This window comes from Tachypleus tridentatus, chromosome 1, assembly GCF_004210375.1.
Source record: "Tachypleus tridentatus isolate NWPU-2018 chromosome 1, ASM421037v1, whole genome shotgun sequence".
NCBI classification, from domain to species: domain Eukaryota; kingdom Metazoa; phylum Arthropoda; class Merostomata; order Xiphosura; family Limulidae; genus Tachypleus; species Tachypleus tridentatus.
In genome coordinates this window covers 111,153,770-111,178,648 of record NC_134825.1, presented here as the reverse complement: position 1 = coordinate 111,178,648, position 24,879 = coordinate 111,153,770, and the positions used below count along the sequence as shown (strand labels likewise).

The following is a 24,879-nucleotide window of genomic DNA, read 5'->3' as shown; positions in this document are numbered from 1 at the left end:
ACTTTAGAAAAACAGACTAAAACAGAAGAAGATAACATTAGAGACGACTTATCTTAAAAAAACACTTTATAATTTTTTGGTTCCAGACATACTAAGTTAAATCTTTAAATTGATACATATTTATTTATTTAAGCGCAAAGCTGTTGCATCAACCGAGGGGAATCGTAGGCTTACCGTTGTCCCATCAAGGGACAACAGATATTTAAATATAACTGAACACTAATGTTTTTTTTATAAAACGAATGTCTCAACTTTTTATGTACAATGCTTCAGGAGGAATACAGACAAAAATAAATCTTACTTATTATTTTATCAAATGGTACAGAAATTTTCTGTTCCAATTCGACATAGATTTCTCGATCATTTGAGCGTAGAAATAAATAAAAATAAATAAAACATGTGGGTGGTCTATCTTAACTAGGTGACGTTGTTGAAATTAACGTAAAGTTACTCAAGGTCGACCTCACTTTTCGTTGGAAAAGAGTAGCACAATAGTTGGAAGTGGGTGACGTTAATTGGTACCATACATTCTGATGTATCGTGTCAAAATTAGGTTTTTTTCTTTGTGTTTTGAATTTCGCGCAAAGCTACACGAGGGCTATCTGCGCTGGCCGTCCCTCATTTAGCAGTGTAAGATTAGAGGGAAGGCAGCTAGTCATTACCACCCACCGCCAACTCTTGGGCTGCTATTTTACCAATGAATAGTGGGATTGACCGTCACATAATAACGCACCCACTGCTGAAATAGCGAAAATGTTTGATATGAAAGGGACTCGAACCCGCACTTTCGGATTACGTGTCGAGCGCCATACTAGGCCATTTGTTCAAAGTTAGGGACGAATAGCGCAGATAGCCCTCACGTATCTTCACGTAAACCACAAACAAACATGTCTACGGTCGTTGAGAAATTCGAACAGATCATTTACTTCATCGTGAAATTATTTTTACTTTGTTCGATTTTTACATTTGAAAAGGTTCGTAGACAAATGTAAAGGGGTCTCCGAGTTATACACAATAAAGCATCTCGTAACATATGGGAACCCAAATGAACATGCGAAATAGTACATATTAATTTTATTATTCAAAAACATTGCTGAGTTTCGAAACGTATCTTACCCTCGATTGTAACTTTCCGAGTTTGAAAGTTGCGGACAGCAAAAATTCGTTCGTAAATTTTTGGAAGTCTACAAAGAAACGGCACAGACGAATATCAGGCACCTGGGGTTTAAGTGGTCTCTTTAGTGCGTTAAATAGTCGATGGATAGCGCTAAGAACTAACTCTCTTAAAAGCGCCACTTCACTTCTCTGAAATAAATGCAGAAAATCCAAAAAACATATAAAAAAGTTTGAAATAATATAACCTTTTCGTAACATTTATTTATTAATATTAAAGAAGCAAATATATCTGAAATTGACAATGTATTGACCTACAAATTTGACAGAAAATCGAATACCCACAATAAGTTAAATACAACAATGAAAATTAATCACTCGACAATAATTCGAAAGACAATATTAAATATATGTATATATACATATGAACATCACAACAATAAAATAAATATATTAGCAACACCTGAAATTAATTAATAAATGTTTTAAAGACAACTTTAAAAGAAAAAATTAGCGCAACAATAAGTTAATAATAACATCGGTTAACAGAAGTTTAAAGAAGTTGTTGTTGGTGGTGTTTTGAATTAAGCACAAAGCTACACAATGGGCTATCTGTTTTCTGCCGACCACGGGTATCGAAACCCGGTTTTTAGCGTTGTAAGTCCACAGATACACCGCTGAGCCACTGGTGGGCCGTTTAAAGAAATAACATAAAATAATTTATACAATAAATTAAATACGGGAACTTGATAAATAAAAGTTTTAAAGATAACTTCAGAAGAGACACGAGAAATTCGTCATTAGTCGCGGTGCTTGAAATTATTTCAGGCAAGATTAGAGTACACCAATTTACAAGACCATGTTTCTACTTTTCTTTAGCAATATTTTTATGCGCCAGCAATACCAGATTCGATTTTATTACTCTTCACAAATCTCTACCAGCCGACTCTCAAATTGAAGTTCCTTTACACAGGATTATAATAAACTAAGCGATAAGATTTTGGGCGTGATCAAATACATCATTCTAAAGGGTTTAACGTCATAAATAAAAAACTTTAATTAGATCTGAAATCGGTTAAGCCATGACGGAGTTATGAGCCAAAAGTTTGTACCTGAAAAGAAAAACATCTCAGAACCATTCAATGAGCCGTTATGCCGCGGCTGAAAAAAATCACAACAATAACATAAACAGACTAACAATACCGAAAATTAACTAAAAACCAATAAAATGTTTGTGATGTAGATCTTAATGTATGAAAAACCATTCAGGATAGTCAATATGTATTAAACGAAAAAAAACAAACACGAACAACAAAAAACACACTCCTACGTGGAAAAGTTAGGGAACAAGAGACTGGTTTTTAATACGAATGAATTCATTTCCTTTATAACATTAGAAAACCTTGAATAAATATTTGGTTCAATAATTCGGTCCATATTCTAGTTCTCCAATTTGCTTGGAAACTTACCTCCCAAAGAGGAATAATTTGTTCAAAACTAATTCGAGGGGAGACAGTAAAGATTCTGCTTATTTAAAAATAAAGAGGTTTACTACGCACGTGCGTTTAATTCTAAGAGTTACTCGATGGAATTGGAGTGTTATTAAATCGACACTCCACTGGATCGAGAAACGAAACATGTGTCTCACGTATCTAGAGCTCTGCATAAAGACCCAGTAATAACTTCCCGTAATGATAATCTGAAGACAAACAAATCTCATTTATCAGACTGTGTAATCGAATTCGAACGTCTGATTTATGTTTCAAACGATTAATTTTTTCTTTCATTAAGACAATGTAAAATCTGTATACAAAACAGCTGGTTTTAATCTATTTGCTGTAATCTATTTGTTTTCAATATTTCCATTATTCTATGTGTTTAACATACAGCTGAACTTCTTTGATTTCAACATCACCTACCGCCAACTTTTGGGTTACTCTTTCAACAACGAATAGTGGAATTCGCCTTTAATTTTTAACACGCACACCACTGTGGAGCACGGTATATTAAGTGAGGGAAGTTCGACCCAGAGATTGCGAGTCAAACGTCTTTCACACTAGCTCCTTTGTAAAAACAAATAATATCATAAGCACAAGGTGCTTTATCTCCTTCAGAAATAATCCATACGCCATCTGGGGTAGAATTTCAGAAATAGAGTGGTTAAAAACTGAAACCGCTCAATAACGACTGACCCAGTAGAACTTATGCATTACTAACTGACAGTGAAACAGATTACAATATCAAAATACATAGACCTAGTGAAACAGATTACAATATCAAAATAAACAGACCTAGTGAAACAGATTACAATATCAAAATAAATAGACCTAGTGAAACAGATTACAATATCAAAATAAATAGACCTAGTGAAACAGATTACAATATCAAAATAAATAGACCTAGTGAAATAGATAACAATATCAAAATAACAGAACCTGTGAAACAGATTACAATATTAAAATAAACAGACCTAGTGAAACAGATTACAATACCAAAATAAACAGACCTAGTGAAACAAATTACAATACCAAAATAAATAGACCTAGTGAAACAAATTACAATATCAAAATAAATAGACCTAGTGAAATAGATAACAATATCAAAATAACAGAACCTGTGAAACAGATTACGATATCAAAATAAATAGACCTAGTGAAACAGATTACAATATCAAAATAAATAGACCTAGTGAAACAGATTACAATATCAAAATAAATAGACCTAGTGAAACAGATTACAATATCAAAATAAATAGACCGAGTGAAACAGATTACAATATCAAAATAAACAGACCTAAGGAAACAGATTACAATATCAAAATAAACAGACCTAAGGAAACAGATTACAATATCAAAATAAACAGACCTAGTGAAACAGATTACAATATCAAAATAAATAGACCTAGTGCAATAGATAACAATATCAAAATAACAGAACCTGTGAAACAGATTACAATATCAAAATAACAGAACCTGTGAAACAGATTACAATATCAAAATAAACAGAACCTGTGAAATAGATAACAATATCAAAATCAACACATCTAATGAAATAAATTACAATATTAAAATAAACACACCCAGTGAAATAGACTACAATATCAAAATACAAAACATCACATGAAAGAACTTGAAACATTAACAGTGGTTACAATAGAGAAATGAAACAATTAATAACTATTTGTCGATAACAATAGAGTTTTCCAAACGTGGGCTTCATCACAGAAACTACTACCCAATATTTCCTGAGTAGGAAACAGTTCCAGGATTCAATTAGAGTATTCTGGAAGGCCAGTTAGGGTACATAACCTTGTAATAACGTGTCTCCCTGAAGTGGCCTGACAAATAAACCCTGGCTTGGGTTAACAGGAGTTAAAGATCACACACGTGTAGCCAGATTTCCGAAAACGAGATAAATAAAGCGTACAATACGTGATACGTTAACGAGGACAGTTTCCTGTGTTGTACGACGTAGGTTGTTTATATAGTTGATGTACTAACGTTTCGTGATAATAACTATACAGGGTGGCCCGTATGTCCCTACCCATCCATATGTTAATATGTTACATTCAATTACGCATGTATTATAAATTTGGTTCTTTTTTATCACAGAAATATGGCTGAGGAAAGTGTCTCACAGAACATGGCGTCGCATAATATTATGCAGCGAGAATGAGGGACAGCACACAGATACACTGGATACATAAGATATATGGATGGGTAGAGACTTACGGGCCACTCTGTATGTAAATATGTTCAAACCAAGCTAATAAAATACATTATCTCAATAATTCCTTCTTTCTTGTTAAGCATGTGTTAATTTTTAAATCTCTGTACTTGAGAGTTACTACATAGAAGATGCAAGAGACCCATTTCCGTTTGGCTCCTGTTTTAGTTTGTTTTTTGAATTTCGCACAAAGCTACCCGAGGGCTATCTGCGCTAGCCGTCCCTAATTTAGCAGTGTAAGACTAGAGGGAAGGCAGCTAGTCATCACTACCCACCGCCAACTCTTGGGCTACTCTTTTACCAACGAATAGTGGGATTGACCACCACATTATAACGCTCCCACTGCTGAAAGGGCGAGCATGTCGGGGACTCGAACCCGCGACCTTCAGATTACGAGTCGCACGCCTTAACACGCTTGGCCGTGCCGGGCCAGCACTTGTTTTAAACCAGACAGATATTATAAACGTTGTTAGTGGAACCTCCAGACCCTACAACAAACAGCTTTTATTACTGGTGCTCAAATCTAATGGAAAGTAAATGTATTTTTATTAATATGAAAACCTCTAATCCTTGGTATTATGCGGACATCTAGAGCCACGAAAATGTTATGAAACACTAATGTTAAAGATTCCCACAACAAATTAGAGTACGAATTATTGGCTGTTTGTTTAGTATGGAACTAAATCTCATAATTGTACCTGATTATGAACTGAATTACTAAACGGAAAACAGCATCTATCGCTGACTTTCACACTGCTTCACTCATAACGCGTCTACGTAGGGAGAGAGATGTGACAAAGAGACGCAAACCATGAACCCTTGGAATTCTTAACGACTGGAATACGCCCTGCCCTGTCTACGAAGAAAACACAACTATTATTTTGAACTGCAAAACGTAAAGTAAGAGACATGTGGAAACCTCTGCAGTTTACTTCATTTTTATAACAGTTTTTAGTCCTAATGGTTTCATACAGTTCGCGGGCTTCTGTTGTTTAGAAGTAACTTTAAAACTATTCACTCGATGGATCAGCGATAAACCTCAGGATTTACCATGCTGAAATCCAAGGTTAAAGCCTGTAACTTACGACGTAAAAAATATTTCCAATTCGTTAAACCGACTTCCAAACAAGGAATTTAATATATCACATCTTCCTGTAATGGCTTAATTTTAACTTTAAAAACACGCACAGAAACTGTTAATGACCCCCACCAAACTCACAACATTTCAATACGACAAAGGACGGAAGTCAAAACATAAATTTTCGACATTCAGTTCTATAAATATTATATAAAATGGCCTGAATATAAACAACATGTAAAAGATTGTTTAGGCCCGGCAAGGCTAGGTGGGTTAAAGCATTCGACTCGTAATCGGAGGGTCGCGGGTTCGAATCTCGTCACACCAAACATGCTCGCTATTTTAGCCTTGGGGTGTTATAATGTTTCAGTCAATCTCACTATTCGTTGGTAAAAGAGTAGCTCAAGAGTTGGCGATGGGTGGTGATGACTGGCTGCCTTCCCTCTAGTCGTACACTGCTAAATTAGAGTCAGCTAGCGCAGATAACTCTCGTGTAGCCTTACGTGAAATTCAAAAACAAACAAACAAACAAACCTTCTCGCAACTGTTTGCAGGCAGTAAAGAGTGATAGAGACATGGAACGTTGTGGGCTTCAGCATCACATCTCGCTCTCTTGATTACTATTTCAATACTTATTGTTATTCTTTATTCCTTATGTGAGATGAGATAGACAGCGTATCCCCACTGCTATGTGGGCCCTACTTTATCAGCCACTTCTAAAACCTAAGGTTCATTTTATAATCCCATATTATATCTTGTACCCTGGGGTCTTTTCAGTTGATACAGCGTTTTTTGTTTCGGCTTGTTTTAGAGTTAAAATAACAAATTATATATATATTGCTAATTGTTAATTTTATTATATAAGTCTATTGTGAACACCATCTCTTGTTTATATTGTTTTTGATATCCATACATTTACTTCCTCTTTTGAAAAGTTTTTTCTGTACTTGTTCTATTTAATACAGTGTTACAATAGACACAATAAGGCTGTATTTATAACCAAGTTCTAAATACAGTCAGGTTCCAACTTTAATATTTATTGTTTATCTCCTATTGGTTAGTAATTCATGTTTCACCCTGTACTTAAGCTCTCTAAATTGTTTGTTTTTTGGAATTTTGCACAAAGCTACTCGAGGGTTATCTGTGCTAGCCGTCCTTAATTTAGCAGTGTAAGACTAGAGAGAAGGCAGCTAGTCTTCATCACCCACCGCCAACTCTTGGGCTACTCTTGTACCAACGAATAGTGAGATTGAACGTAACATTATAACGCCCCTACAGCTGGGAGGGCGAGCATGTTTAGCGCGACGCGGGCGCGAACCAGCGACCCTCGGATTACGAGTTGCACGCCTTTCGCGCTTGGCCATGCCAGGCCAGCTGTCTAAAAGAACACCAAATATCTGTGAGAAACCTAACTTCAAAGGTAATGATAATATCCTTTACACTAGATTTTGTTTTAAATTACTGTTAATTATTAATAATACTTACTATTAATACTCAGTTTGAAAATGTGTCACCTTAGTGAAACTGGTTAACAACATTGTTTTAGTTTTTCAATTGTCATGAAAGATAAACGAAGCAGAGGGGAAAAAAAAAAAAAAAAATGTTGCAAGAAACACTCCCTAGGTGGCCTTTATTAAATCGTATATTATGTTATATTTAACAAGTTCATCCAGTAACCTATTTTTGTCATTATTATGGTTATAATGGTTCATTGAAATCATAATGCTCAATTCTAAGGAGAATAAGACTTGACTGGTACAGAAATGACTTATACTGTTTCCATCACAGCTGTGAATAAATTCCATAAGTACACGGATAATCCACTACTCTACTTGCGTTGACTACATTAATCTGTAGGGGGCCATCTTAACAATCGGACAGCGGGAGGTGCTTGCTAGCTTTTTCCCTTCCCGCCACTTTGAACTGGCACGTGACTCGCAGGCTTAGCAAATATAATATCAGTGAAGAGAGAAAACACTAATTATATGCAAAGTACACGTCATGAAGGATACCAGTTTTTGTTTCGGTTTTCCTGAATTTATAATTAGAACATTTACTTCGGTAAATATTATATAAAAATAGTTTTTATTTTGTAATTACTATTGAAGTGTCGCCATCTTGTATTTTTGTTGTTTTTCACTGCAGATTTCCAGCCAATCGAATTTTTTTCATTAATTTCAGAAAAGGTTACAACCAAGTCGTACATTTTTAACTTAATTATTAAGAAAACGTCATTATCCAATCGTATATTTTATTTTTCTTTCATGAAAAATCACTATCCAATCGTATATTTAATTTTTCTTTCATGAAAGATCACCATTCCATCGTATATCTTTTTAATTCTTCATCATCCAATAGTTTTTGTTTTTATCAACTAGCACGTATTCAATTACAAATTTACACGAATTCTCCAATTTAATTTCTAAAAGACAGGCGCTCGCTTCTATTTATTACTACTAAACTTAAGATTACCTGTTGTGGCGTAATGGTCGTACTCTATTATTCTAAACATTTCTACGTCAAAGTCAACGTATAAAAATATGTTATCAGACGATAAGTTCGTACTTCAAATTTTTTGAAGTTTTCCAAGTATATTTCCATTGACGGCTTTAGAGAACCTAAACACTGCGCGTGACTTTTCTTTACGTGTTTATATATATATAATTACAGTGGAGTTATGACAGCAATACTGTCTCAACATTACTGTTCCCTGGTCTTTGAGGCGTTAAAATATTTTTGCTGGTGGGAACGTTATTAGTTCATCCGCTGAAGCGAAACGTCGTTAAAATGAACTACGTAACTTTTGTTTTTAGTTAAGCACAAAGCTTCAAAATGGCTATGTGTGTTGTGCCTGCCACGAGTATCGAAACCTGGTTTCTAGTGGTGTGAGTCCCCACACTCACCACTGATAATAAAAAAAAGAACAACTGGATATATTTGTAATTGTTTACAGGACAATGGTTCTCAGAGACACTTCAATTACAGAAAAACCAATATGCCGTTGGTGTTACAAAAGCAATGAATAGACAAATAAAAAGTGATTTTATTTGGTAAAATTACAATTTGTGTACTGCTTAGCTTCTATGTGATCCAGGGCAAGAGAAATGGCATACAGTTCAGCAGTAAACACAGAAGCTGTAGAGGGGATTCTGTGTGCAGCCATCAAATCACAACAAACCATAGCAGAGCCCAAACTTTCGAGAATAACCGGTGTAGCTACTTCACGTAAGTAACTCAACGTTTGTTGTTGGGTTTGTATTGGTCCAAGGTTACCAGAATCATTTCGCGTGGGAAAGTTATTAACTGGTAAGTACTGTTGGCCTTCAGTGGCACAGCGGTATGTTTGCGGATTTACGACACTCGAAACTAGGTTCAGATACCTGTGGTAGACAGAGCACAGATAACCTATTGTGTAGCTTTGTGCCAAGTTCGCTGGTTGGTTGTTTGGCATTTATTGGCGCAAACCTACTAGGCCATCTGCGCCAAACAGCTGGTAAAAATTAGATAAAAATAAAATCGTTATAAAATGTAAAAATAAAAGGTCAATAGCCTTTAAAAATTTAAAAACATTAGTAAGGTGGACAGTGTCACCATCGCCAATGACACTGTTCAACGTCAGGGGTGTATCCAAGGTATTTACCTTGTGTTTACATGTCTGAAGTAGTGCCGTTGTTAACGCTCGTAACAGACAACACATTGGTGCATCAGTCTCGGATAAAAGAAACCAGAATAAAATAGAAAAAGAAATACAACGTGGGGGAACAAATCATGTGCTCCACGCAGAGTTTTCACTATTTGTGTCGAAGAGTTGAGTCAATGGAAAAAAAGATTGATTGGTTGTTTGTTTGGCGTTTCATATAGCGTGAAGCAATTAGGTTTTCAGCATCAAACAATAGGTAAAAAAGTAAAAATGGTGTAAAATTAGTAAAAACGAATCATGTTAAAAAACTTAGTCCAATTTTTAAATTAAGGGCTAATGGCTCTTAAGAAAAGTAAAAACATTACCAAGGTGGACACAGTGTCACCATCACCAATAACACTGTCTAATGTTATGGACAAACCTTGGGACAGAACATGTTTAAAATTGTGCCGTCGTTGAGATTTCCAACGATGACAACAAAGTAAAATGTGGTTTATTGTGATCTGAGTGTTACACATAGTACACACTGGTGCATCAGTTTCAGATAAAATAAAACGATGAGTTGGAAAACTGTAACCAATGTGTATTTTAGTTAGAACAACTTCCTCCTTCAGATCCTTATGGTAACAAGATGGCCAAAGTCCAATATAGGGTTTTATTTGGAAAAGCTTGTTTTCACGTTGCTCACTCCAAGTCTACAGCCAGCTGGCACGGAACCGAGTCTTGAATATAGGACCATAGTCCATGTATGGAACAGGCACAGTAGTGATAGTGCCAGAGCAGATCGATTTAACTGCGGTGTTGGCGAGCTCGTTCCCGCAAATACCAACGTGGCCTGGTATCCAGAAAAAACTGGATAGAAGTAGATGTTAATGAGAAATGGGCCAGTCGGTTTTGAATATCAGCGAGAACAGGATGTGAACTAATGTGAAGCGATTACAGGATCAGTAGAGAACTAAGTGAGTCACTATAAATAGTACAATTTGTGTACTGCTTAGCTTCTATGTGATCCAGGGCAAGAGAAATGGCATACAGTTCAGCAGTAAACACAGAAGCTGTAGAGAGGATTCTGTGTGCAGCCATCAAATCACAACAAACCATAGCAGAGCCCACACAGTCACCTAATTTCGAACCATCTGTATAAAATAGGAATGGAAGAATTGTTAAAAAGACGTTCTGCAAATAGAAGACGGTACTTGCAATGAGATTATACAAAGAAAGGTCACATTTGTGGATTATAATAAGCCATGGAGAGATGAGTTGACCAGTGGACACAGCAATGTTCATCCAAGAACAGATCCAATTAATTCACCTGCACCTGGAAATGAAGGCCAAAATAAGCAATGACAGACTGTCTCTTCTGAGAAAACATGGCTCACTGAGGAGGGAAAACAATACCAGATGGGATGCTGTTGTAAGAATTGAAGTTATGCCACATACATTAAAGTTGATTGCAAATAGCATAGGTGCAGAGGAGGTTCATGAGACTCAAAGTACAAACTCTGGACTTTGAAAAGCCTCTGATGGTGAACAGGGTCCAACATCTTCAAGGCTGAGGTCCTGGAAGAGCCATAGACCAAAGACCCATAATTCAATTTGATCAAATAGATCTTTAGCACAGAATATCGATACACTCCCAGAGAGGTGGAAGAGAGGACATGGAAGATATTCTGTGCCCTTGTACACTTGACTCATAGCTGCTTGATGTGTGGTACTAAGATCAGCTTATGGTCAAAGATAAGCCACAAGAACCCTGCTTCATGGACCATGGGAAACACAACTTCACTGATACGGAGTTTGGGTTCAGAGTGAATACCTCTTTAGTTGCAAAAGTGCACGCAATCGGTTTTAGAGAGAGAGAAGTTAGACCGTTTGCTGCGGTCCACTTCAGTAAACGATTGAGGGCATTCTTTAGCTGCCGCTCAATATACCTCATGCTCGACTACTTACACGAGATGTGTAAGTTGTCGACATAGAGCCTGTTTGCAACAGTAGAAGGGAATTGTTCAGTAAAGGCATTACTATTTGTGATGGAAGGTGTAACACTTAAGACTCAGTCGTAAAGAACTCTTAAGTTCCTTAAGGATAGAAGGGAAAAGTGTCGAACCCACACAAATCTGGAATCGCCTGTCCATTAAGCATTTTAAATAAAAATAGGCAAATAGACACGTAATCCATATATATGGAGGTCTCACAAAATGTCATACTTCCATATTGTATCCTAAGCCTTCTCAATGTCGAAGAGTATTGATACAAGATGTCATTTGAGAAAGGCTTCTCTGATTGACGTTTCAAGTCGAATCAGGTGGTCCATGATGGACAGCTGTCATCAGGAGGTTGTTTAATTCAAGGAATCAAACAAGACGAGCTCCATCCTCTCTGAGATCTTACAGAGACAGGTCGTCAAAGCAATTGGATGGTAGTTTGAAGAAATATTGGGATCCTTCCCAGACTTAGAGAAAGGTAGGACAATAGCCTGGCGCCAGGCATCAGGAAAGACATTCTCCTGCCAGATCCAGTTAAAAACAACCAGAAGAATAGCAAGAGAAACAGGTGAGAGATGGCGCAACATTTCATAATCTATATCGTTAGGTCCAGTTGATGCACTGCCAGACAGATAAAGGGCCAGTTTGAGTTCCACCAGTGTAAAGGGACGATTATAGTCATAAAGACGATCAGCCCAAAATAAAAGAGGCGATCACTTTGCCAGAGTCTTGATGGCTAAAAAGGTGGGGAATGAAGCAGAAGTGCTAGATACCCGGCAAAAGCTTTCACCGAGAGTATCAGCTACTTCCTGGCCATCAGAGAGCAAGATCAAAAGGAGAAAAGAACTATACACACAGTTGTCAATCGATGGCTTCCAGATGACAGCGGGATCAAGTTCCAGGAGGGCAGTGAAAGAAGACCAGTTGGCCTGGTCCAGCTTCCACCTAACGAGACGGGTCGGGTGGCATGGGCCACAGCTAGTTTAACTCAAAATGATAGAAAAATGATTGCCCCGTGGGTCACTGTCAACCTTCAAAGAAAAGTGAGGTAAAAGTGAAGGGGAGTAGACAAAGGGATCAATAGCAGTAAATGACTGACTAGGTGCATGAAAACATGTATGAACACCAGTATTGAAGAGAGAAAGGTTGTGATTTGAGAGTATATGCTCTATGGAAAAACCCCTCCCATCAATATCAGCATATCCCCAGAGGGGATTACATCCATACAAATTCCCCTATGATTAAAAAAGGAGACAACAACTGTTCAATAAGAGCTTTTAGGCCTGATTGATCATAGGTCTCTCCACGAGATAGGTAGAAAGAACAGACAGTGATGGTGCAGTCCAAGGAAATATGGATGGCTATGGCCCCCAACAAAGGGCAAAAGACTTTTCACATAGTTAGAAAAGGACTCTGTTGGAGGCATGGAGAGATATGTCGGCACTTTCACTACAACAGTGGAACGAAGTGCAGCAGCATACGTCCGAGATGGAATGGTGGACAGAAACTTTCGAGTCTCGGGGTAAGAAATGTTGTGAACCATTTTCAAACGCTATATCTCTTTTACCTCCACCCACCTAGGGTATGAATGAAAGTTACTACAGTTAACACAAGTATGGTCCATTTTGTACTCGTAACCATTATGATCCTTGTCATCATAACGAGCACACGCGAAGAAACCACGACATGTTGTCTTTGAGTAACTGAACTGTTGACATTGGAAACATCTGAGAGGGTTTGAAATGTATGACCATACTTTGCAATTTAGATAACCTGCCTTGATGGTAGGAGGTGAACGTTGTGATGTACATGTGAGAATGAGGTCACTGGTCAGCATCATAATTCCATCTCTGCGAATGGAGAAACTCCTTGGGTAGAGAAACCAGCGAGGATCTCTGACTCGGATATGTTCCTCAAATCCTTCTTAACAGTATCTACTCATGATGAATTCAAAGTAGCATGGGGAGTAATCTCATATCCCCAATAGCCTTCAAATACAAGAGGAGTTCACTGTGTTTTGGAGTGGATGTTTCTACCAAAATTCCTCCAGAACGTAACTTTTTGACTGACTTAGGAGAGACAACAAGCCCCTTCTGAATAAAAAGGGAGATATTTGCCCTAAAGATTTGTCTGATAAAGAATGTAATATCAGAAAATGAGGTACAGGTTTTGAAAAGTTGAAAATTGCTATTCAGAATCTTTAAGACATGGTCGTTTACCTATAATCTGTTTTTTCATTACTTTATTTTTATTTGGGGATCCATAACATAGAAAGAATATTTTGGTGACAACTGATCCCACCCACAATGGAACCCTATGAGAGGACGTACTACAATCCCACCCACAATTGAGCCCCATGAGGGGACGCACTACAATGTCATGCACGAACTAATAGTTCGTGAGCACTATATCCAAACACCAACATCAGACACAATGTCCAAAAACCTGTTGAGAACATCCAACACTGGTACTTGGTTGACCCTAGCTCAAGTGGATTAGCCGATTGACCCTGGGGACCACCGTTTACAGGAACTTAAGGCCAAAGTGGTGTATTGGGGTTAGACCCCTCAACCACCAGGATCCTCTCCTCCCCTTCACACACAGCAAACATGTGGATGGATGTTAAATCCCAGAGGAGGTATACTGAAAGAACGGAACCTTCTCTGGGAGGTCCCCTCACCACGTACAGGAATCCACAATCGAGAAGCTTTGTGCCTAACTTCAATGAAAAGAGAAAGTACAGTTGTTGTAAATATTGCAACATCCAACACTGGATGAAAGGCTACCAAAATTAGAAATATTTATAGAAGAAGTTTAAACAATGCACAGTGATTTTCTCCTACTTTTAATATAATCCTTTTGGCTGTCGGGTGTGAATCGTCACTAACACAAATCAAGTAATAACTCATAGAAGTACCTTCAAAAACAAAACATTAGTGTATATACAATAATAAATAATTATTGCTGAAATATTACAATAACTAAGATTTTACTTCTTAGTAAAAGATCTGAAAGAAATAAGAAAAATAAATTCGTATCTTATTGGTGAAATACTGTCCAACATTTCTAGACCTATGATCTTCATATCAAATGTTTCCTTACCAAAGATACAACCAGTTATCAAGTTTCTAATAAAACGAAATGTTTCCTTACCAAAGATAAACCAGTTATCAACATTCCAACTAAACCAAATGTTTCCTTACCAAATATACAACCAGTTCTCAAGTTTCCAACTGAAACAAATGTTTCATTACCACAGCCAAACAGTAAGATCTAACCACCTCTCGAGTTTTCCACCAATAAGTCTAATCTTTCCCTACCACAGTCTAGCCAATATGTCAACATTACCCTCACCAGAATATAACCATTTTTCTAATTCCAACCAATATTCCAAATGTATTTTTGGAATAACAGAATTACAACAATTATATTCCTAGCACATGATTTGAAGTTCTAAACATAACCAGACACAGCTTCAGATCTTTCCCTGCCTTCACTTTCAGCAAAACAGATTCAATCGGTGAAACAGCGACATCTGATGATGTAAATTTCCAAACAACTTTCGGTTAGGGGTCAGTTAGCAAAAAGACGAAAAAATTGTCTTTTCAGGGACGTAGTCCTACAGTAAGTGTATGAACCGATGGACTTATTGCTTGTTCATTTTTCTACTTATTCCTATAAACACATATTAATAAGCCTAGTGCTCTCTATACACCTTTCATAGAGGGCTCTGTAATAAACATGCTTTATGGTGGCCATTTTTTCAAAGCTTATTGTTTCTCACTAATGAAAATAATTTACGAGTACTTAATAAGAATAGAAAGTGGGAATGTTTCCGACAGATGTAGCGATTAAACTCTACATACAAAAGTAAAAAAATATATATATTATTCTTACTACTTTTTAAATAAATCAAGAGAAGTTACTCACAGTGATGAAACTACAGATTCGTAGATTTTCTAACCCCTGGTATTCGTCTTCTGCTGTGTACACGAATGTTGATTTTGTGGTGATATGCTGGACAGGGATTCTTGATCTACACTCTTCTAATCTCCAGTTGTCCAGTTTTAGCCTGATAGATAAACTATCCAACCTCTTTTCAGATGAGCAATGGTCATGACCTTGAAAAGGTTTAGCGATACCTTTTTTGGTCGTCTTGGTACAGTTGTTAAAGAAGGTCTTTTTGGCACAAAGAATTCTGTAATTAGACCGATATTTCTTCTCCAGTCCAGAACCGATGGAAGAGGTTAAGGCGCCATTAACATCTGTTATCTCGCTACGTACCTCATCGCACTCACCAGATGGCTTAACCATGCGCAGTTCTTCCATTACAATAACAACAGTGAATGAAAGGGTTTAAACTATAACGACCCTGTTGAATGTTGTCTGGGCTTGAGAATGTTTGAAGTCGGTCAAAAAGATCCTCAAGATCATCTGATAGAGAGTAAAAACATCAGAAATAAGTTCAATAAATTCTTGATAACAAGAAACTCACTTGAAGTAAAAATGTATTAACCTGAAGACGATCTAAGTAGGTGAAAACGTTCTTTTGTACTTGATTTTAATTAAGTTTTAACATCAATACAAGCCGTCTTTAAAATACAAATTCAATAAATGCATATATTTTCACTTTGTGTGCGTTACTGAACGTTTTATACGTGAATCTAACAAAAAAAAAAACAACTTAACCAGTTACAAAAATTGTTTGTTTGTTTTTGAATTTCTCGCAAAGGGCTATCTGCGCTAGCCGTCCCTAATTTAGTAGTGTAAGATGGTCACAGGTTCGAATCTCCGTCACACCAAATATGCTCGCCATTTCAGCCGTGGGGGTGTTATAACGTGACGGTCAATCCCATTATTCGTTGGTAAAAGGAGTATCCCAAGAATTGGCGGTTGGTGGTGATGGCTAGCTACCTTCCTTTTAGCTTTACACTACTAAATTGGGAACGACTCGCACAGATAGCCCTCGTGTAGCTTTGCGTGAAATTCAAAAACAAACAAGTGATTGTCAGATTTAGTAACGTATATATGGTACTGTTTGGTGTAACATTTAGTAACGTATATAAGATATGATTAGATATCACGTTTAGTAATGTGTATATGGTACTATTTGGCATCACATTTAGTAACGTGTATGTGGTACTACTTGGTATCACGTTTAGTAACGTGTATATGGTACTATTTGGTATCACGTTTAGAAACGTGTATGTTGTACTACTTGGTATCACTTTTGGTAACGTGTATGTGGTACTATTTGGTACATTCAGTAAGGGACAAATTTCGACGCATGTTTTTAACTTGCGTGTGTGTAAGACATATTTTAGAAGTTTAATAATATTTACAAATCACACTAATACCTACAACTGTCATTGAAAATAAAAAACAAATTCAAGGGGACATGCTCCCCGGAATTCACATCACGGATTCGCCTCTTAATTATTTGCAAAAGTCCCCCCCCCACACTTTTAACAGTTTTCTTCCTAGGTTCCTGATACATAGTTTTTGAACGTTTTAAAATGTAGACAGTAAGTATAAAACAGTTTCACAATTAACTATGTTTAACTTGTGAATTTCGTGATTGTGTTTCCAACATAAGATGCTTCTTATGAACCTGTCGCCAATGGAACTACCAGATATGGATACTAAATCTCATTAGAGATGTTCAAATAGAGAGAGAAACAAGCACATGTGCTGGTGCTCGAAATCACGTGCTTATAATAAAGTAAAAAAAAAAAACAACACCTTGTTTCGGCGATTGGAAGTAGTTGAGAACCCCTCGATAAACGGATAAACAGAAATACAATGTACAAAAAATAAGAGTAAATAACAGAGGGACAGACAGAGAGATTTATCCAGCACAAACGTCACAACTGGAATGCATTAAAAAACAAATCAAATATTTTAAAAAAATGTGCAATTGCCTTTTAACAACACTTAGCTGTTTGATGGACACGAAAAATGAAATCTATACAATAACAATATTACAGGAAGTCAGTCCATCACAACAAATGAAGCTAATACGTATACACTCTGTTTAAATGACTAAGTGGATGAGTGGAGTGAAAAAGCCTTGAAACATGCTGGCTCCTTGAAACAGTTTTACACTTTCCCAGACTTTCGTCAACAGGTTTAACATCAGAACCTAAAAGAACATCAGCCGCTTGCCGTCGTGTTTTTGACTCAGATGATTAGCGCGGACCAATCAAACGGAGAAGATCTGAAACGGGATATTTTCTAATTTAAATAAACTGACCTCAATGAATGTATTTACAATTTTCTTTGGTAATATCACGACACAGTATAACTTTGTAATAATACTGTACTCTGTGTATCATCACATTGACGTCACAAGAGTCACGAGGCATTCTTACGTTAGTCACGATAAATTTAATATATTCATGGCACCACATAAAATCTTACATTTTAGCGCGACGGACACAAAACCAACACAGTACGGATGAACAAGGCGTGGCCTTGTGGCCGGATTGTAAATTGTAGGGTTCGAGATTCTTGACCCGTGGCTGGAAAAAAACATGAAGAAAAAAAACTCTGTACATTCAAGACGTTATAAGAGTGACAGTCAAACCTTACTTTTCGATGAGATAAGAGTCGAAGGTAGGTTACTAGCTGCTTCTACCTCTCTTGTTCAGTAGTTCAAAACCAGAGATGATTGCGAACAGTAAACTCCCGAGTAGGTTTGCACAAACGTTATGATACAAACAAACAAACAAGCAAGGTGTAAACTGCTAAATATCTTAAGAACAAAAAAGTTCAATTTGTATGAAACCGTTACACTCTACTCAACACAATGTTGTAAAGAAAAACACTGACCATTACATACCATAATATGGTCTACACCAGGGGTTTCATACTGACCATTACCTACCATAATATGATCTACACCAGGGGTTTCATACTGACCATTACCTACCACAATACGGTATACACCATGGGTTTCATACTGACCATTACCTACTATAATATGGTCTCTGCCAGTGGTACGGATTGACCATTACTCACCATAATGCAGTCTGCACCAGAGGACCTCCCTCCGACGATGAGATAGTGGTAAGTCTTCAGATTTACAGCGCTAAAATCAAGGGTTCGATTCTCGTCGGTGGTCACAGTAGATGAATCAAAGTCACTTTGCCGTAAGAACACATAACATCCGACAAAACAAAACTGAAGGTCGCTCTTATAACCGGAAACTCGTGCTAAATAAATAATCTCACAGTCAGAAGCACTTACAAATATAGTTTCACACGCACAAACAAATAAACAGGCTTTCTAGAATCAGTCGTTCCTAAGATGTATCATCTATAAAACTCGAAGGCTGCACACTTAGAAAAGATGATTTATCAACCACTGACGTGTAATGTTAAAACTGTTCATCAACCACAAACGTATAGTCAATAATACGACGGCAACAATAAAAAAACATCATCAAAAATACATAGTACAATAGGTCTTAACAATAGCCCATCAACAATATATAATGTAGGCTTAACAATACCCCATCAACAATATATAATGTAGTCTTAACAATACCCCATCAACAATATATAATGTAGTCTTAACAATACCCCATCAACAATATATAATGTAGTCTTAACAATACCCCATCAACTATATATAATGTAGTCTTAACAATACCCCATCAACAATATATAATGTAGTCTCAACAATACCCCATCAACTATATATAATGTAGTCTCAACAATACCCCATCAACAATATATAATGTAGTCTTAACAATACCCCATCAACAATATATAATGTAGTCGTAACAATACCCCATCAACAATATATACTGGTACATCCTGGTTGTGTTCGAAAATTCTATTGTCATCTAATTTTCTGAAGTCCAGTAAATCGGGCGGAAATATAAAACGGTCCCCCCTTGTGAATACTTTGTACAATTCATCGTGCATAAGTGACGTCACAGAGGGGCGATTTGCCCTAAATTTTAACCTCGTAGCGAAGTGTTCCTCTGATTTTGAATGGGGAATAGAGACGTCTATATAACTGTAGTGAAAGTCGCCGCTTCAGGTTTGAATTCAACAGTTACGGTTAACACAACAAATAAAGTGACCCTAACTGCTGTTACCTTCCACATTATGAAATATAAATGTGTTCCGTTGTCTATGTTGTGCAAATAATTACAAGTGTGGACGGTCCATAAATGCTTGCTGTCGAAATGTATAATATCTAAGTGTTATAGAGTATGGGTTACAAAGTTAGTAACATGTTAAGGATTGCATGTTGGAAATACGTTTGAATAAAGCAGGCTTCACCACAATACAATGAAGCCTCACAGTATCTAGGAGTTTAACTTAGAACCCACTCACTCCCTCTCTACTCCCGGATCTACCAATATGTCCTTCCCACAGATTAATTGAGAGAGGTGTTGGAAGTGAGTTTCTTACACTCCAACCCACAATGCTTTACGGCGTTAAACGCTCCGAAGATAGCCACACCCCTCTTATGACAAATCATCTAACCGGTAAAACTGAACTTTTAATAGAGACAGAGAGGCTACTTCTGACCACTTAATAGCCCTCGTGACGTCAGAAGCATGATTATACATCTCTCACTTTTTTTTTTTTTTAAACTCCGGTGATCTACGTCCAGCAAGCTGAAAAGAATGAGTAAGAAGATGGCAAAGACACCAAGTGAATGTTCTAACAGCACACAACAGGAACTACTGTTAAATTAATTTAGCCCTAACTGGACACAGATCCGTCGAGGGATTCCAAAAGACTGTCTGAAAAACACTTTAAAACCTAAAACACGTGTCCACCTTCCTTCTTAAACTATGTCACTGATTGTACTTTCTCTTCTAAGAAACTGAAATCACTTCTATTCCTAATCTTTTTGTTTTGTTTCGCTACGTTAAATGCAAACTACCAACTTTTCCAATGAACTAGGCATCCACTGAAAAGTTTCCATCGCACGTTGCGAGTAAGAAACAATGATGATGTTTGTGAAACGTGAATTCGCGAGATTTAGGGCTAAACTATATCACGAAGTGGCAACTAAAACAGACTTCTTTAAGCTGCTAACACTGTATCTTACAGTATGAAGATTCAACGTGATGGTACTGAAACCCTTTCAAGACGGGAGTGGAGGGGCTGTAAACCCCTTCAGCTTAGAAGCTCAAGTTCTAAAAGGGGCCAAAACAAGTCAGAAGTAGTGTTAGCACGCACGAGCAGGTACTTTATTGTGCTTGTTTGTAGTTAAGCACAAAAGCTGTATAAAGAACAAGGAAACCCGGTGTGTAGCAGTGTAATTCAACAAATATACCACTAAGGGGCACGTCATTGTGCATAAAATTAATTATTATGTCCAGGGTTTCATTCTTCGCAAAACTTTGAACTGATAGACAAGAACTACTCTGACGACAAGTAGGCAACAAACAACACCCTATCGTCAGCTGTTGTCTGACCGAACAGTTGGATTTCACCGTCACTCTTATAACGCACCAGTCCGCGAGCCACGTATTCTCGGAATCACAGTCCAAGCACGCTGACTGTTAAGCTATGCCCGACCCCCGCAAAAGTTCAGTTTACACGCACAGACTTTTGCACGAGAAAAAATTTTCGTATTATTTATGCGAGAGTTTACTGACACGTCTTCTCTAAAATGCAGTCTGAGGTTTCAATGTGATTTCTATTTCGAAACTTGTCCCACGTCTATACCCACAATTATGATTTTTATAGATATTAGAAACTCATTCAGAACGGTTATGTTCAGTCACAGGCACGTGCGCCGTCACGCATGTCAACTAAGATATTCCGACAGGTGTTTCCGAAACGCAATTTGTCGACACATAGGCGACGTTAAAACAAAACTTACACTAGGGGTGCACGAGTCCTAAAACCGGATCCTAAAACAAGAGTACATTTTAATTCTTAAGAAAGCCATGTACTACAATGACATACGTCCTCCCGCTAGTACGGCGGTAAATCTACGAAGTTACAACGCTAAAATCAAGGGTTCGATTACCCTCAGTGGACTCAGCAGCTAGCCTGATGTGGCTTTGCTATCAGAAAATACACAATGACATGAGTATTTTAGTCATCATTGATACATTTAAAATAATCTAACCTAATTTTATAGTGAAATTCAACCACCCAGAACACAGCCTGGAGTAACAGTGGAGCTGCTTAACACGGTGTCACTCGATCACCATATTTCTGGTTTATAGAACACAAGACCGTCTAGAAATAAAGCGCAAACAACACGTTTCAAAAAAAATTGAAACAGCTAAGCCTAAAACGAATAAAATTGTACACATCCTATTCTCAACATTCTGCCAAATCCTGTACTAATAACAAACACATTTCTACTAACTTTATTTAGTTTAGTTAAACCCAATTTGTGCATCTATAAAATTATAATTCTGAGGTCGCACCTTAGGGAAAACTTCTAACAAATAAACAGATAAAATAAAACGTTTTATCTTGTCATCTCTGTTCTTCCAGACAGCATCAAATATCAGGTAATTGTCGAAGAAATAAGATGGATAAAAATCAAAGAAGAAAAACACACCCTTATTAGTGAACACGTGTTTTTTTTTGTTTTTTTTTGCCACACGTTTTTCTTGTTTACCTACGATCCAAGATTAACCAAATCAATAGTAAAGTAAAATAAGGTCTTACCTGGAATAACCTTTCCTAATCACACATCTGGATTGTTGTTACGAATTGGTTATGTAAACTTCCTACACTCTTTGTAGCTCGGAGATACTGGCAATCACGAAGGGTAGGAAGTTTCGTTTAATGGCGGGGGAGGACGTCTGAGGGCGCTAGTAGTGTGACTCAAAGTACTCATACATTTCATTGTTTTCTTGGAGGCGTAACTTGTTAATCTCGCCTATAGGGGAGCATCCCGCCACATTATGATGTAACGGGAGCCTTGCGATGGTCCACCAGCTGAACGAAACGGAATAATTTCTAACGTTTGTTGCACACAAACCAAATTGGCCTTGTGTTTCACGATAGGTATTTCTCGAGTATTTAAAAACAGGGCTTTAACCTAACTCAACTTTGAATTGTTTACGTCAGAGATAAAAATAATATAGGCACAATAAAATACGAAAAGTCACAAATGTCAGGTCCACCGTGGTCCGGTGATTACATTGTCCACACTATCAATCTGAAGGTTCATGGTCAGCGTTACATTGTCAAAACATTGGAACCATGGGTGCGTTATAAGAGAAATGGTCAAATCCCACGATTCAGTCATGAAAGAGTTCGCGGTGCTCTTCGTTGGATGTTTTCCCTCTGGACTAACATTTGAAATTAGGAGCATATTTATGTGTGGAGAAACTTCGCGTTAAAAGTATCAAAATAAATTATATGATAATCTAATTATATCCATCCTTCCGCAAGGCGGGGTGTCTTCTTATTGTTTTAGGTACGTGTTTATACATTCATATATTAGATAAAACAGTATATTTAAACGTTAGCTCTGATAGTGTGGCACCAAACATGCTCGCTCTTTCAGCCGTGGGAGCGTTACAATGTTACGGTCAATCCCACTATTCGTTTGTAAAAGAATAGCCCAAGAATTGGCGGTGGGTGGTGATGATTAGCTGCCTTCCCTCTAGTTTAACACTGCTAAATGAGGAACGGCTAGCGCAGATAGCCCTCGAGTAGTTTTACGCGAAATTCAAAACAAACTGATAGTGTGTTATTTTTATGAAACTTCGTAGGAAAGTTCGTTGTCATATCATTGTTGTTACTGTCCTTGATATAAGTTCTCTATAACATTTTAGTTATATACAAAATTCTCTGGTGATTAGGGCTCTTGATTCGCACTCAGAGGATCGGGGGTTCGAATCCCATATGTACCAAAGATGATCACCCTTTCAGTCGTGGGGGCGTTATAAAGTTTCGGGCAATCCTACTGTTCGCTTGTGAAAGAATATCCCAAGACTTGGTGATAACTACAAATGGTGGACGACGAGAAAGCTAATTTGGGCACAGATGGCTTTGTAATATAACTATATTTCGGAGCTGGCGATCCACATAACTTTTGTCGCAATTTAAACTGTGGGTGTGTTATAAGGATGACAGACGATCCCTGAACATACGTACTGTTCAGCAGTTCAAAAGGACAACGCCAGATAGTTTTAATAGCTTTGCCGTAAACTATAAAATACATAAAACAAACTCTCTTTTTCTTCTCTCAATGACCCGGTGGCTAAGGCACTCGACTCGTAACCCGAGGGTCGCGGGTTCGAATCCCCGTCGCATCAAACATGCTTGCCCTTTCAGTCGTGGGGGAGTTATAATGTGACGGTCAATCCCACTATTCGATGGTAAAAGAGTAGCCCGAGAGTTGGCGGTGGGTTGTGATGGCTAGTTGCCTTTCCTCTCGTCTTTACTAAATTAGGAACGGCTTTGTATTTTATCCGCGACTCTTTCAAAAGCAGGTTCAATGGTCGTCTTTTGACCTTAAGGGTTCAGCTAAACTTCCATATTATTTACACATCTCAACCTATGACCTTTCTTATTTTTTTCCAAACTTTACTATCACTAAAAGATGGACACGTTCCTTTCCTACACATCAAACACACGTTCCTCTCTTACACATCAAACTGAACTTTCTTCGTTAGGTTTAAAGATCTTCCTACACAATAGCAGATACAAAGGCGTTGCAGAAAGCTTTAAAACATTATTGACAAACAGAGAACAACGTTTCGACCTTCATAGGACAGCTTCAGCTTAACAAAGAGAGAGTTTGCAACTGACCGTTGCCGGGCACACGTCTTTAGAACGAGAGTATAAGAGTACGGTATTGTAGGGGGCGTTTCAGTTGGATCAATAAAAGTGTTAATGCCCATACCAGCCGTTCTGAGACGCATTTTTATTTCAAGTGGGTTTCTCTTCATCAAGAAATGCTAAAGTGTTTTATATTGAAGATAATATTGTTTTAACAAAGTTTAAAAAAATCAAACGTTGCACACTTAGAACCGGATGTTTACATTTAGAAAACAAAAAGCAGTAGAAAACATGTTGAAACCAGTTTATAAACAAATCTTTTTGTTACGATTTGTACTGGGACAGCGATTTCTGCCTTATGTTTTAATCACTGTTATGTAAATGACATAACATAAATGGATAACAACGAACTCCTTCGAAAATCAAATTGCTGAACAAACCAAAGAAATCAGTTTTCAGTCACATGACGCCTCCACATTGCTTATGGCCCTGTAAATCGATAGCTAAGAGGTTCATAACGTATTAACTCAACACCTGATCGAAATAGCCAATCACATTTCACATCGCATAGTGTATTTGTTTATTGAAAAAGATAACAACAACAAAAAG

General features: G+C 37.3%; 1 protein-coding gene across 3 annotated transcripts in view; it reads right to left on the bottom strand.

Moving 5' to 3' along the window:
• Window positions 1-22,338, bottom strand: part of LOC143258442 (puratrophin-1-like) — a 135,137-nt gene extending 112,799 nt beyond the window's left edge. For 2 of the 3 annotated variants that reach the window (XM_076517386.1, XM_076517397.1), the window contains exons 1-3: window positions 22,204-22,338; window positions 15,473-15,976; window positions 1,117-1,305 (exon numbers count right to left, since the gene is read on the bottom strand). In XM_076517386.1, coding sequence (XP_076373501.1) covers window positions 1,117-1,305; window positions 15,473-15,871 — 588 coding nt within the window. In that variant the 5' untranslated portion in view covers window positions 15,872-15,976; window positions 22,204-22,338. The remainder of the gene's footprint in view (window positions 1-1,116; window positions 1,306-15,472; window positions 15,977-22,203) is intronic. The other variant, XM_076517406.1, reaches the window with a different exon arrangement.
• Window positions 22,339-24,879: the final 2,541 nt, after the last annotated feature.